Source organism: Lepisosteus oculatus, chromosome 26, assembly GCF_040954835.1.
Source record: "Lepisosteus oculatus isolate fLepOcu1 chromosome 26, fLepOcu1.hap2, whole genome shotgun sequence".
Taxonomy (NCBI): domain Eukaryota; kingdom Metazoa; phylum Chordata; class Actinopteri; order Semionotiformes; family Lepisosteidae; genus Lepisosteus; species Lepisosteus oculatus.
Window position 1 is genome coordinate 6,336,906 of NC_090721.1, and position 13,952 is coordinate 6,350,857.

Genomic DNA, 13,952 nt, shown 5'->3' on the forward strand with positions numbered 1-13,952 from the left:
ATGTTGTTTTTTTAACCCATTATCGCGTGGGTTTCCTCCGAGAGCTCCGGGTTCCTCCCGCAGTCCAAGAACATACCGGTGGCTTAATTGGCTTCTGGGAAAAGTGACCCCAAGTGTGTGTCGGCCCTGTGATAGTCTGGCATTCAGGTCAGGGTGTACCCCGTCTTGTGTCCGTTCTGAGTCCCCTGCGACCCCTGAATTGGAAGAAGCGGTTAAAAAATGGGTGGATTGATGGACACAGAAATGTAACCGCATCTAACAGGTGTTAGGGGCGTCGGTGCATTGCTCTCCCCGAGGCGTGTTAAAAGCCCAACTCGTATCGCCTACATTTCCAAACTCACCCAGGCTGTTTCGCCAGTCTGACTCTTAACTTGAAACACAACCTTAAACCTATCCCGCATAGCTACGGGTAATACGTTTGTTTGCGCTCCTGCCAGTTAGTTTTCTCTGTGCGCCTCGGAACTTTTGGAGTCCGTGATATAAGAATTTAAAAACAAATGCCTACTAATGTTTTCATGGCGCTTCGCTTGTTTTGACCGCACCTGCGATCCAACTCATCAGCACTGATCAAACATCCCAGACCCACCGGGGGGGGTACGGTTGCTAAGCTACAGGATCCAGTTCCGACTTCCATTGGTCCTTTCGCATCGCACCCGGCAATCGGCCCAGTGTCAGCGGTTTGGGGAAACGCAACTGGCTGTCTAGCGCCTCTTCAATAACCGGGCTATAGCGTTTCGTCGTGGTTTCATGGCAGGCTCAGGGATGTCTAAGGGACAAGCGAAAAGTGAGTAATATTTATTGTGAAAGCCGGCCCTATACATTTAGTGTGTATATATACTTAGCTGAAATGCAACATTTGGACGTCGGACGCGTACAAGAACGTTAACAGCCCGTCACTCCCTCAACATGTTACTACATACTGTAGCTCGGGCAGCATCGGCTAAGTGGTTATTTAATGAGTGCATTATTTTGCTTAAAAGCTTAGTGAAATACACCCAATTTTAATGCACTCCCTATAATCCACCACCTCTATATGTCATACTAATCCGTTAAAAAAATTACAGACATTCGGTTTCCAGTTTAGTTAATGTGATGCGTTATTTTTGTCCGCATTCAGGATCTCGCAGTGTCATTGTCGCCACATTTTGTAGCCAGGCGACACGGTTGAAATCAGTAGTAGGTGGATCGTCCACGGAGGTAATTCCTAAAACATGCTGATGTCATTGCGAAACGTTCATCAGCGTCGGTGTCAATCTTACTTTCAGTCTCAAAACAGGATTAGGATCTTGAGTTAAGATCCACTTGATTGGTTGATTCTGTTTCCTGTAGTCGGCGACGTTGTTACAAAACCTGCGTTTGCGAGATGTTGGAGTGGAGATGTGAGGACACTGAGTTGTGGCACACAACTAGCATTCCGTCAGCAGAACGGTTTGCAGTCTACCAACCAATAAGAACAGATACGCACTGAGGATCTTACACTGATCAGCAAGTGGAGTCGTTTTAGCAGTCAATGACTGGACTACTGTGCTTTTCAGCTGCTATCAGTGGACAAGAGCCAGACTCAGACCAGGAGGAGGTCACAGCAGTGGTGTGCCTGGACTCTGATCTGCAGGATGGACAGTAAGTTCATGGAGGCACAAATGCAGTTAACTGTGGTATTAACAAACAGCCAGAACAGTGTTGATGAGTCAGTCTATTGTGGACACAGGAGAACGGTGGGTTATACTGTATAAAACCAGCTATAGCCAAGCACTGTTGATAGTGTGCTCTGTGTGGAAAAAAATAGATACTGAAATAACGTCTGGTTGAGCAGCACCTTTGATGAATGAATGGAGACCAGTGACCAGGAGAGGCCTGCCACATTTTCTTCCCAGTAAGGGAAAGATATTGATCTGGAGTGTGACCCGGGGGCTGATGTATGGCTTTGAAGTTCCCTTGGGACTAAGGAAGAGGGCCACACAATGCACTTCTCTGCTGTGTGCAAAAAATGCCCATCTGGAGGACTGTAGTTAATAGAAAGAACAGTAATACAGAAATATAGAAATACATGCAGGGATTGTCACATGTGAGCTGTGAGGTCAAGGCTGGGAATAGAAGCCTATGTGTGCAGTCTATGTGATATTCATCATTTGTTTTGTAATTGAGAAGTATATGGATTAAGACCCCGGGGAACTCTGGGAAAATAAACTCTGGGTAAATATATGTGCCCTGTATCCTGCTCCTTTCCCACGCTCTCAGAAGGAGTTTTATCCCGTCGTTGTGCATCAGGGCTTTGGGTGCGCTGGTGGGAGAGTCTCGGTCACGGCTCGCTCTTGTTGCGTTTCTCCAGGATGAAGGAGGTGGAGGTGGGGAGGCACAAAGTCCTGTTGGTGCGAAGCAAGGGGGAGTACAGCGCGATCGGAGGCCTGTGCACGCACTATGGCGCCCCCCTCTGGAAAGGTAACCCCCCCTCGCCGTCCTAGACCAGAACAGCCTTCCAGTGCTCTGTGGCATCAGGAATTGAGAGGCGCATGTAAGGCCATCCTCAGTGTGTCTAGAAACAACCCATTTGTGCTGAGACACTCCTGCACCATTGATAACCATTGCAGTTTGCCATTGTGTTTTCTCTTTGTGAAATAATAGCACAGTTTTCAGTCCCAGTCCTACAGGATCCATCCATTTTCTCACCACCTTATCCAGTACAGGGTCAGGAGGAGTGGGAGCCTAACCTGGCAAGCATCGGGGGCCAGGACACACCCCTGATGGGACACTGTCAGGGAGATGAAAGAGGGGCAGGGGCTGGTCTGTGATGGTTCTGCTAGATAGAAAGGCACACACGGGTTTGCATTGTTAATGGTCATTGTAATGAACTACTTGCTGAACTACCTGATATCAAAGCAGATCTCTTGCTGGAATCTGTTCCTCTTCAGGGGCTCTGTCAGGGAACAGGGTGCGGTGTCCCTGGCATGGCGCATGCTTCAATATTAAGACAGGTGACTTAGAGGAATATCCTGGCTTGGACAGTCTGCCCTCCTTTAAGGTAATCAGAGAGGCCTGTGTGTTTCTTTACTTTCTGTCTTCTATTTATGGACGTTTAACCAAGTATTCTGACTGGCATGCAGGGACGTTTTTTTATAAATTATTGGAAGGCGAAATTCCTTGGTATTGTGTGCAAAGACAACATAGCCCAAACCATGACTCAGAGTTAAGTGTACTTAGAAGCGCTATTGACCTGTTAAACTTTGAACTAGACATAGAAAACAAACGGAAACCTATTGTTAAAGATTTAAAATTTGGTTTTTGGCACCATGTACTTAAAGATCTACAATGATACAATGAGTCTATATATGGTATATGCTCATGTGCTGATAATATTGATAATCTCATTGCATACAGTATGTCTGCTAACTTTGACTTCATGTGCACATATAAAGTGTGGAATTAGACATTTGTTTAGACGGGTCTGCTTTGTAGTGTTGCTAACTAATATTTCCATAACTATAGTTAATAGTGACTGCATGTAGTTAAAATACCATAACTTTAAAAGGAGTTCCTTGTAAAATACATACTGTATATATGTATTACATAAATAATGAGCATATCTACTAAAGAGGTAAGTTGGGGCCAGGCAGAGATTTTAGCTGATACCTTTGCAACGTTTTTTTTAATTCCTTTTCTAAGGTGAAGATTGAGGACAGTAAAGTGTATGTGTCAGCTACTAAAAAGGTAAGCATGTGCATTCATTACATTTTTATTCTTCTTCATAAAATATTTCTTAATTGTTAAACTGTGCTTTATAGGTATGTAATAACTACATGTTGTACATTGTTCAGAGAGCAAACAACTCAAACTATAAGAATGAAAGGTGAGTTTTGATCAGAAATGATGGGCTGTTATTCATTTAATATCGCTTATTTATTTGTGTTCATAACAAATGGTCATTCCTCACTTCTAGATTCCACACCATCATTCTACTGATTCTTCTGCTTCTTGCGTTTTCTCTTTTTAAAGATTAGTAGTCATCTTCATTCATGACAGTCTTAATTAATTAATCTCTTCACAAGGGTTGATACAACTTGTTTGTGGAGAACCCCTCCCCCCACAATGTAAAAATATTTGTTATAAGACACTCATAGCTCACAGCTGTAGATTGTTTCATTTTGTTTGGAACATCAGTAAAGGTTTTCGTATTTAATGTAAGCTGTACAACTCACCACAAGACAAATGAAGAAGCTACTGAACTTTTTCCAAAGCAGCATAACATCTCTATTTTTACTTAGCTCTACCACATAGTTTATTTAGGCTATTTTTGCTATGTTGCTATGAAGTCAAAACACGTATAGCATTATAGCCAGTATCTTTACACGTCTCGTATTATCAGCTTGCATAATGACTTGTAATATAAACTCATCTGAGTGTCCTTGCTTTAATGTAAGGGTGCAGAACCCCAGGCCGGGAGGCTAGAGGTTTTCAATCCACCTCTGCCCTTAATAACCTGATCAAGTTGATCATCATTTTAACTGGATGAATTTAAGCCGCCTATCTATAGCTGTTGGTGACAGAAAGTGATTTAGAATTCTTCTCTAATTCTGAACCTGAAGGACTGGAGTTAATAGTCTGTGTTTAATGTTCAGAGTTACTTTTCAAAATCACTCCAAGACCGAAACGGCTATCCCGAGCCTCTCTGTCTCTTCCTCCCAGGCATTGGAAATGACCAAGCGCGTCAAGAAAATGGGCTGCCGAATGCCTGGAGAATCTCACATTGTGGTGCTGATAGGTGGAGGTGAGGAAAGCATGGAGCTCAACCCATTTCAGAAGTACAGGGGGGTTCTATTGCGTTACTCAAATCAATACTGTTGTTACTTAGTTACTGTACATGAATGGATAGATAGATATTAAAATGAACACTCTCTAGTTTTGGGGTGGGAATTAAGAGAATCAGGTACAGTGCATTATGGGAATGAATATGAATTAATGGTCCAATCACAATGATATTTAAGATGGCCAGAATTGCTATACTTCTCCTTGCCCCTGGTGCAGGCCCTGCAACACTGCTGTGTGCAGAAACCCTTCGGCAAGAGCGCTATGGAGGACGGATCATCATGGTCACCAGGGAGAACATGCTGCCTTATGACAAGACCAAGCTGAGCAAGGTATGCTTTAGTGTCAGCCAGCTTGATGACAGCTTGGACGACATAAAGCAGAACATTCATGATCGACAAGGGTTCTGCAGCAACAGACCCTGGCAATCAGTTCCACTTCAGGTCATCTTTACAAGTTTCTAGTCCAGCCAGGGATGTAGTATGGTTATATCTAAAGGTTTTCACTTGTCCAGAGCTCTTCTAACTATTTTATTAGTCTACTTATTTATCTGAGCCAAATTTCCCGGCCCTTTAGTACAGGTGTTGCACACCTATGAGTTGAACCATTTGAAAAAAAAAAACGTGTGCCAGGCCTGCAGTGGACAATTTGGAATGTAGGAACGTGCCAGTGGTCTAAAAAGAGTCTGTTTTTCAGGCTGAAAGTGCAACCACATCTGATGAGATATAAATAAGGTAGATGTTTTATTCCTGTCAGAGGTGAGCACTGTTCCCAACTTGTGCTTTTCAGGTCCTGAGTGTGCAGGACCAAAATATTCTCCTCCGGCAGACAGACTTTTTCCAGCAGTATGACATTGAGGTGTGGCTGGGGAAGGAGGTGAGACAGCGAGACCTTTGCATGTGTGATTCTAAGATTAAAGTAAACTGAATATGTGGAGTGAAGCTTATTATTCTTATCTAAATATTATCTATGATCTATTTACACATTTTAAATATGTATCTATTTATATACATTAAGATAATATTATCATATTATCTAAGTAAACGGACTAGAGATAATTTAATATGAGTGTGTGAAAAGACTCACAATGTCCAAGAAAAGAAAGCACACATGTTGCAATTCACTTGCATTCCATATAAATTCAATTATTTAAGCTTGAGTGAAGACTGAAGCAAAACGACCTGATCTGGTTGCAGAGCTGATGTGTTATCCATATTCATGTCCGGTCACAAAATGTTTTACATGCTATCTGACTGGTCTGCCCTTGTTTTTAAAGGCAACATCAGTGAACACAAATAAAAACGTAATCACCTTTAATGATGGCTCTTCACAGCGATACGATCAGCTATTGATCGCCACGGGCTGCAGGTCGGTATCCTGTTCTCATTGCTGTCTTAAACAGTCCTGTGCTAACACTGGGAGCACAATGAGACCCTCTTTGACACTTTCACATGGCATATAATATTCAATTGTATTTACAAAGTATGGAAATTATTCAGCACTTCTATAAACTATTTCTCAAATCAGCATGAGGTATATTTTAGATATTGTATAAAATCTCAGAACATGCCTGGAAGTTCTTTATTTTGGGTTCTGGTTGCTCATGCTGATACTAAGTACTACGAGGATGTACTGTAGCATGGTGCCTGGTGTGTATTATGATTCCTCAGAGCCAGGATACTGCATTGCCCTGGTGCTGACCTGGACAATGTGAGACTGCTCCAGACTCCTGATGATGCCACGAAAATTCACCAGGAAGCACTGGGCAAGAACACAGTCATCCTGGGCACCTCCTTCATAGGTATACATACAGTACCAATTTGCTGCAGCTTTTCTCGGCTTTGTCATCAATCAAGGCAGTTGCATGTGAAATTCTATGGAGCCTATTGTTTTATTTTCTTTTGGTTGTCTTTGAGCTGCAGCCCTGCACACTGAATCTATTGTGTTTGAAAGATGTTATTTATTCCTGCAGGTATGGAGGTGGCATCATGCCTGTCTGACAGAGCTTCCAGTGTGACTGTAATTGGCAGCAGTGAGGTCCCTTTTCAGAAGACCTTGGGCTCTGAGATCGGGAGACTCACCATGAAGGTTTGCTGTAGAAAAGATAGGTTTATAAAACTACCAACAGATCCAAAACCGCCTTCTGTGCGGAGTTTGCATGTTCTCCCCATGTCTGTGTGGGTTTTCTCTGAGTGTTCCAGTGTCTTCCTCAGCATGAAAGACTTGCTGGCTGCAGTGTCCATAAGTAGTGAGTGTGATTGCACAGTCGCCTTACGCTCTATGCTTTAGGGATAGGAATCAGATTGCCGTGCCTCTTTACAGGAACAAGCAGCTTTCTGATAATGGATAGATGGACACTGGAAAGAAGACTAAGGCATGAACTGAATCATTAAAGAATATTTACTTAAGTAGTGTTTTTGATTAGAATATCTTTTTTTAGAAAACTATAAAAAATCAAAGAGTCTTTCTAGTCTTGGATTAATAAATGAATGTAGTTTGGGACTCTCTGCAAGATGAGCATGAAAACAATTTGTTGGTTGGTTGATCTCTGTCATTACTTAATTGTCTCTCTCGCAACATAGCCTGGCATCCACGTATTTTGGAAACAGTGCTTAGAGAATGAGGAAAAACTCATCATGATGTATTTTTCAAACATTTTAAGATGCTGGAGGATAAGCTGGTGAAGTTCTACATGAACGAATCAGTGACTGAGGTCAAAGGGGAAGGTGGAAAGGTACAGTAAAGGTAGATTCAGCTGCAGCGCTCAAAATGTTGAATTTATCTCACACACGTTGAAATTTTGTGTCTGTCGACACCTGAGAGACAGAGCACTGACACCATTATTTACTTGTCCAACATTTTTAATAACGAATCACCCCTCACCTACTAAAATTCTGCTTTTTAACACTTATGCCAATTAGGGGGATGTGAAAATGCTTTGTGTGGGCTTTAGTACAGAGCCATTCCAATCACACACCACACATTGTTCACTGAAAGTGAATCAATTATTGAGTATAATGAGTACCACTCCCATAAAACTGACTGCTGGTGTCTCTGCAGGTCAAGGAAGTTGTGCTGAGAAGTGGGAAAGTCTTGCCTGCAGATATCTTCATTGTTGCAATAGGTATAAAGATCCCCTTAAATTTGTTTTAAGCAAAATGGACTCTACATCTTAACCTCCTAACAATGGCTCACAACCCTGGGTGTATTGTAGGTACTATTTCAGGTGGGTAGCTGCGTCAGCATGCGTAGGCTGCAAAGGAAGAAGGCTCACCTGAAGAAGGCTCCACGGCCGAAACGTTGTGTTCTCTTTCTTCTTTTTTTCAGCATAGAATAAACCTATTACTTGTTCCTTTGTAGGTACTATGCTATTAAATGAGAGTTTCATTCCCCAAAGACTGCATAAAGCCTGTTAAAAACACCTAGTTGAGCTGATAATTATTTTACTGGAGTAAGAGCGATCTCAGGTGCTCAGGTTTCCAGAACACAACAGGCACGCTTGTTTTGTTTAAACTGTACAATAAGCATGTCACTCTGTTCGTTTTCCAAGGTGTTATCCCCAACTCAGATTTCCTGAAAGAGAGCTCGGTGAAGCTGACTTCCAAGAAGACTGTCATTGTGGACAAGGTAAGCTGATCCACTCAGGGCGGTCTCTCACTGTGAGCTCACCCAAGGGAGCACCTGTCAGATCTACACACACTGCAGAACACCAGGGTGCTTCAGTTTAAGGGTCTTAAGAGGATCTCCCAATCACCTGCAGGTTTGACAAACACAATGTTGCACCTGCCTACTATTCTGTGGTTAACAATTCATGTAAAAACAGAATATTAACTTTCCTGTTCTTGGTAATATTTCTCTGTTTACCCTGAAACAGTATGCTCATCAGCCTAGCCTAGATTTCAATAGATTTCTATTAAATAGTGCAAAGTTCAATCATACTTTAAATTCTTCAACATAATCCCTTCCCCCCAAAAATCAACAATTATTTGCCTAAGGGACTGTCTGTCCATGAGCCTTACTTCAATCATAAAAGATTTTCAGCATCAAATACTGAACTATTTAAAGTCTTACACCAATGCACACAGAAAATAACACTGGTATCCCTACAAGATTCTCAGTCTTCAACTGCATGTGGTAGGTATTAAGGTGATCAGCTGTGGGCATTTGAAAATGAGAGCCACTACAAGCCAGACTCTGCATAGACCTGTTGAGTGTCTTACTTTGGTGATCCTGACTTGCAGTTTATGAGGACCAATGTCCCAGGAGTCTTCTGCGCCGGAGATATTGCCTCCTTCCCTCTCTCCCTGTGGAAAAATGAACAAGTCAACATTGGGCACTGGCAGGTTGCGCAAGCTCACGGTAAAAAAAAAACAGAACAACCTTTCATCACAAACACTTCCTGTTGTGATTTAGGGGATGCAGAATCCGTATCTAAATTCTTTATAACAGGAATATACTGTATGATGTTCCTGCCAGGTATCAATAACCATGTTTATTTACAATAGTCATATAATTTCCAAATATAAATCTTTCTTATAGGTTATTTAAAGGTCAACAGCTCATTTGTTATATAACAAAAATGCAATTCCATTTGAAGCCCATAAAGTGTTAACTGACTTTATTATATTTAGCCTGAAATTTTTGACATGATTTATTTGGAATGCATTTTAAAATGTTTATCCCATAATTGTCAGTCCTCAGTAAAGTGATCCCCCTCAGTGAGGCTTCTGTCTTGTAGGGGGCACATGAGCAGTTCTGTGGTGTCACATGGCTTAAATGGCACAAGGCTCCACTCCTAATAGGGTGAAGTGACGATATGTAACATCCATGTGGGAGCGAAGGATCCCAAACGCACGTCCCTTACAGCCTTGGTTATATAAAAGTCCCTTTCAGGACGCCTTGGGAGGTTGTGGATCTAAGCAACTGTGTAATGCATTCAAAACAAGAGAGTAACGTTCTCAGAGATACACTGCTCAGTTGTTGTGCAATTAGCAGTTGATTTTTTACTGAAGAGAAAGAGCCCATTCTGGTTCGGTCTTGATCTCACCATGCCGACAGTTCTCATGGAATCTAAATGGTAAAATAAGATGTCTTTCTCCACTTACAAAACATGCAAATAACTGGATATTATCTATCTGTTGTTGTGAATTCTTTACAGGAAGGATTGCTGCCTTGAACATGCTGAACATACCAACGGAAATCAACTCTGTTCCTTTCTTCTGGACAGTGTTGCTAGGAAAGAGCTTCCGATATGCAGGTATTTCCCGACCTGTCTGAACAAACATGCCGCCAAACAACAGAAGCAGACCATGGTGTAATTCTTTCCATGATGGTCTCAGAATCAAAGATGGTCTCTATGGGGGCTTCTCATCCAGATGGTTCATTCAGCAGGTTCAAGCTTCGGTCATGTCTGCAGCTGACTGTGCCCGGGATTCTGGGTTCATCATGCAGTTGGCCAGTAGCGGCAGGTCTGGTATTTGCTGGCCAGTGCTCACTGGGAGACACAGCAACCCCTGTTACCTCCAGGTGCCTTCAGGCTTGTAGTAATGCGAGATGCATGCTTCTCCACCAGTGGGGACTGAATGTCCTGTATCGCCTGAGATATCGCCTGCCAGATGAGGATTGGCTCAAAGGGTTGGCACATGTGAGGAGTCTGTCTACATCTTCTCATTCTTCTCCTGTGGGTACAGGATTCTCAATACCAATTATCTGCTCTTGTTCATCACTTGCAGGCTACGGGGAAGGGTACACTGAGATTGTCATGAAAGGCAAACTAGAAGAAATGAAGTTCCTTGCATTTTATATCAAGTAAGTAGGGTATGCCACCTCTTATGATGAAAGCGATGTCGGAGTAGCAGTGCTTTTGTAACTGTATTTGATAAATTCTGAAAAAAAAAACAGTGTTTTTGGCTGCAGTTACACCAGTGAGCATTGGATGCCTGAAGACTGATACCAACTTGGCATTTCGAGTTAGTGAAAAAATCAAGAGATCTAGAAATAATAATTCAAGAGATCTAGAAAACCTGTTTGATTCTGGACCTCAAAGATTGAAATTGCACACTTATGGTTTAACTGGGGAGTTAGCGCCACCTGGAAGAGGAGCTAGTCACTGCAAGCCTGCAGACACCCAGCATGTTGTCGGTGGACAACATCCCATTCCTCCTCCATGAGCCAATGGGTAGTCACAGTCACAGTCAGCTGACATCTCCACCCTTGATTACAGGAATGATGAGGTTGTTGCTGTGGCCAGCTTGAACTTTGATCCTGCCGTTTCCCAGGTGGCTGAAATGATGGCAGCAGGAAGGACCATAACAAAAACACAAGCTGCGTGAGTGAAATGCAAATGGGTTTAGTATCTGGCACCACAGTTCCTTGATACCTTGAGAATGGACAGTGTCATTACCATGGTCTAGAAATGAAAGACAGGCAGAATGGGGACCCCCACATAGCCTGCAAGCAACGTTGCTCTAATGTAAGCCTGAGTGAGGAGTATTGTAAGTGTCCTTGCATGAATGAATAAGAGATCTAATAAAGGATTCCTGCCTGTCGCTGGTGGATCCATATCTAGCAAGATCTTGGCACTTCCTGGCAGGGAAGTTTTTTTTAAAATTGTAAATATTTGTCATAGAACATTTCACTGTTTTCCTGTATTATAAAATTTTATGAGTTGCAAAATCTTTTTTGAAAGGTTAATCGCAAATAAAAGGCAAGCATCCATGCGTTCAATAAGCCATCTACATGGTATTATATCGTGATTGTCTGTCAGTAACTTTCATGTACTTGTAAGAATATATGATGACATCATATTTTTTGCTTCTCTTGCGTCATGTAGATTGTAATTGTTTAGTAAAACTTTGCATGTCTTTTCTTGTCTTTAAGGTCTGATGACCTGAGCTGGCTGAAGGTGGCCTGATGTGCGACGATGATCTTTCATTTAACGAGAACAGGGAATGCAGTCCCTCTTCAACAAAGAGCATTTTCTCTGCTGTTTCCCAGATTCCCTGTCTTACGTTTGAGCAGCCTGGCAGTCACAGTACTGACCTTGTTTCCAGAAATAGAGACAGTAGACTAATTGGGAATTTTGATGAATTGTTCTTTTCTTAGCCTGCCTTGATCTCACTGATGACTGTGTCTCATGATGACTTCCATCATGGATTACAGTTGTGAGAAGAGACAAGAATGATGTTAAGACAGGTTGATTGTTCAGCAGCTGGTGTGATCAATGGCAGCCAAGATAAGCCTAGAAACACAGTTTAACAAAAGTAATTAAGACAGAGAACTTCAGATTTAAACACTTGAAAACTGCAGGTGATGCCCACTGTTCCTGGGACAGCCGTCGCGAACCCATTGCAGAAAGAAATTAGATTTGCTCTGAAATATGTACAGAAATGAAAATGGCTAGAAATGCAGGTGAAAATGACAGATGGAAGGCTAAGGGATCGGACAGGGGTGGCGAAAAAAGCTTGTCAGTAAGAGACTGCTCAGACATGAGGCAAGAAATCCATTTAGACACAAACCTTTGCAAAAGTTCTCCATCTCTTTCTCCTGTTTACAATGCCAGATTTTTACATTGTGTTCTACTTAGAATGCAGAAGAATCTTTTTCACTTTTTAAAAGATATGTAATGATTGTATTTAGTTATTTTACATGCAGAAACATTTATATGTGCTTTATTTTTTAAATACACATTTGAGCTGTGTAAGCTTTGTCTCCTCATCTTAAAACTGAAGTCCTGATTTTTCTCTTAGCCCAAAAGGCTGTTTATTATTACAGCCCTTGCTTAACTTGACTCATTGATGTCCCTTACAAATAAACATGTTAAAAAGAGATTTGTGCCTCAACTCTCAGGCAGACGGACTGAAAACGTGTCGATGGGTGGAAGCAGAGGCTACATCTTAAAAACAGGAAAGTGGGGCACAGACAGGTTTTTGTTAACAAAAATACACCAGTGAACAATCTTTATAACAGAACTATTGAAACCAAGATGCTATGAGCTCCAAAAAAGAAAATGATTTGTTGCTTTGTGTAAGAAACCTAATTGTAACTGTTTTTTGATGCAACTATAAAATAAGCAGAGAGACATATTTATATTTTTGCACTAACTTTAAAAGTAAGGTAAGACGCTAGTGGCTGTGCGTTGTGTTTGATTTAACTGTCGTGTGCCTTTATTATACCCAGTAGACAATATTTTTGTAAATAAATGGGTGCCCTCTGTCATTTGTCTTACTTCTGATACTTGCATTCAACATACCTTTTGCTTCTTCCATTTTTTTCACTGTTCCCAACATCTCACCTGACACATTGAAATGATAACAAATTGGAGTTATTAGGGAAACGTGCAGGGGGAGACCAGGAGAGAGGTCTTCACCCTTTTTAAATGAATCTTAGGGGCTTGAAAAGGACATTCTAGGTCTCCTCCACAATGAATTGGAAACCTGGCCAGTGATGGCTCACTACAACCTGGTACTAAACTAAGCACTTGTCCAAAACGGACAGGAGTATAGTCAATGGATAGGGGTGTATTAAACTGGAATAAACTGAACTGTACTTTAATCTTTGATTTTTTTCCTAATTAATCAAAATATTTCTCTGTCAGAATACAAAATTGACGTATTTTCTTCTTTTGTATGTGAGGTTTCAGTCCATACTGTACATAGCTATAATAACGACAATTCAGGATTGTGATCAATCGCGATGTTCAATGAGTAAGATTTGGCAAGCGCCACAAACAAAGTCTTGCAAGAGACTTTTAAATCCTACTCAGCTCTGTTGTAAGGAGTTTACATTTATAAGCTTAAATACTACCTATTTGTAGGTTTTTCAAATTTTGAGTTACTACAAGAAATTAAAGCTTTGTGGAAGTGTTACAAATTGTCACTAAATAGCGAAAATTACACTTTAAGAAAATAATTGGTTTCTGCACTTAAAACGTATGATAGTTTAAGTACTGCAAGCTTTTTTAAAATTAAGTTAGAAAGCAACACTAGATATTTTTTCTTTTACAAACTGTATGCATGTTCAAAGCTTTCACGAAAAATAACTGCAAAATGTCAAGTGTTAAGACAAAGTGCAACAAGAAAAAAATCAACAGAACTCTATGGTTTCCGTGGAGAGTAGTCCTCCAACATCCCACAAGCCCCGTGTTTGAGGAA

General features: G+C 41.4%; 1 protein-coding gene across 5 annotated transcripts; it reads left to right on the forward strand.

The window, feature by feature from the left end:
• The first annotated feature begins 371 nt into the window (after positions 1-371).
• aifm4 (apoptosis inducing factor mitochondria associated 4) lies at positions 372-13,017 on the forward strand. 5 transcript variants are annotated; one of them, XR_001480804.2, is made up of 20 exons: positions 374-784; positions 1,536-1,620; positions 2,330-2,439; positions 2,910-3,019; positions 3,661-3,705; positions 4,681-4,762; positions 5,020-5,132; positions 5,590-5,676; positions 6,077-6,168; positions 6,471-6,601; positions 6,773-6,888; positions 7,463-7,534; positions 7,861-7,924; positions 8,351-8,427; positions 9,042-9,159; positions 9,959-10,057; positions 10,533-10,608; positions 11,024-11,128; positions 11,680-12,210; positions 12,248-13,017. XR_001480804.2 is itself a non-coding variant. In XM_015367289.2 (19 exons), the coding sequence occupies exons 1-18, from the start codon at positions 748-750 to the stop codon at positions 11,089-11,091; spliced, it is 1,527 nt and encodes a 508-aa protein (XP_015222775.2). In that variant the 5' UTR covers positions 372-747; the 3' UTR covers positions 11,092-11,128; positions 11,680-13,017. The 5 variants fall into 5 exon arrangements, 4 of the variants coding, with proteins under 4 accessions (XP_015222775.2, XP_069040490.1, XP_015222774.2 ...); XM_015367289.2 differs by having other exon boundaries at positions 372-784; positions 11,079-11,128; positions 11,680-13,017; XM_069184389.1 differs by having other exon boundaries at positions 373-784; positions 1,330-1,620; positions 11,680-13,017.
• Positions 13,018-13,952: the final 935 nt, after the last annotated feature.

Coding starts and splice junctions, on each gene's coding strand:
- aifm4 (XM_015367288.2), top strand. CDS start 748: ATGGCAGGCTCAGGGATGTCTAAGGGACAAGCGAAAA. Junction 7,925..8,350: donor TATCTTCATTGTTGCAATAG/GTATAAAGATCC, acceptor TCGTTTTCCAAG/GTGTTATCCCCAACTCAGAT. Junction 8,428..9,041: donor AGACTGTCATTGTGGACAAG/GTAAGCTGATCC, acceptor CCTGACTTGCAG/TTTATGAGGACCAATGTCCC.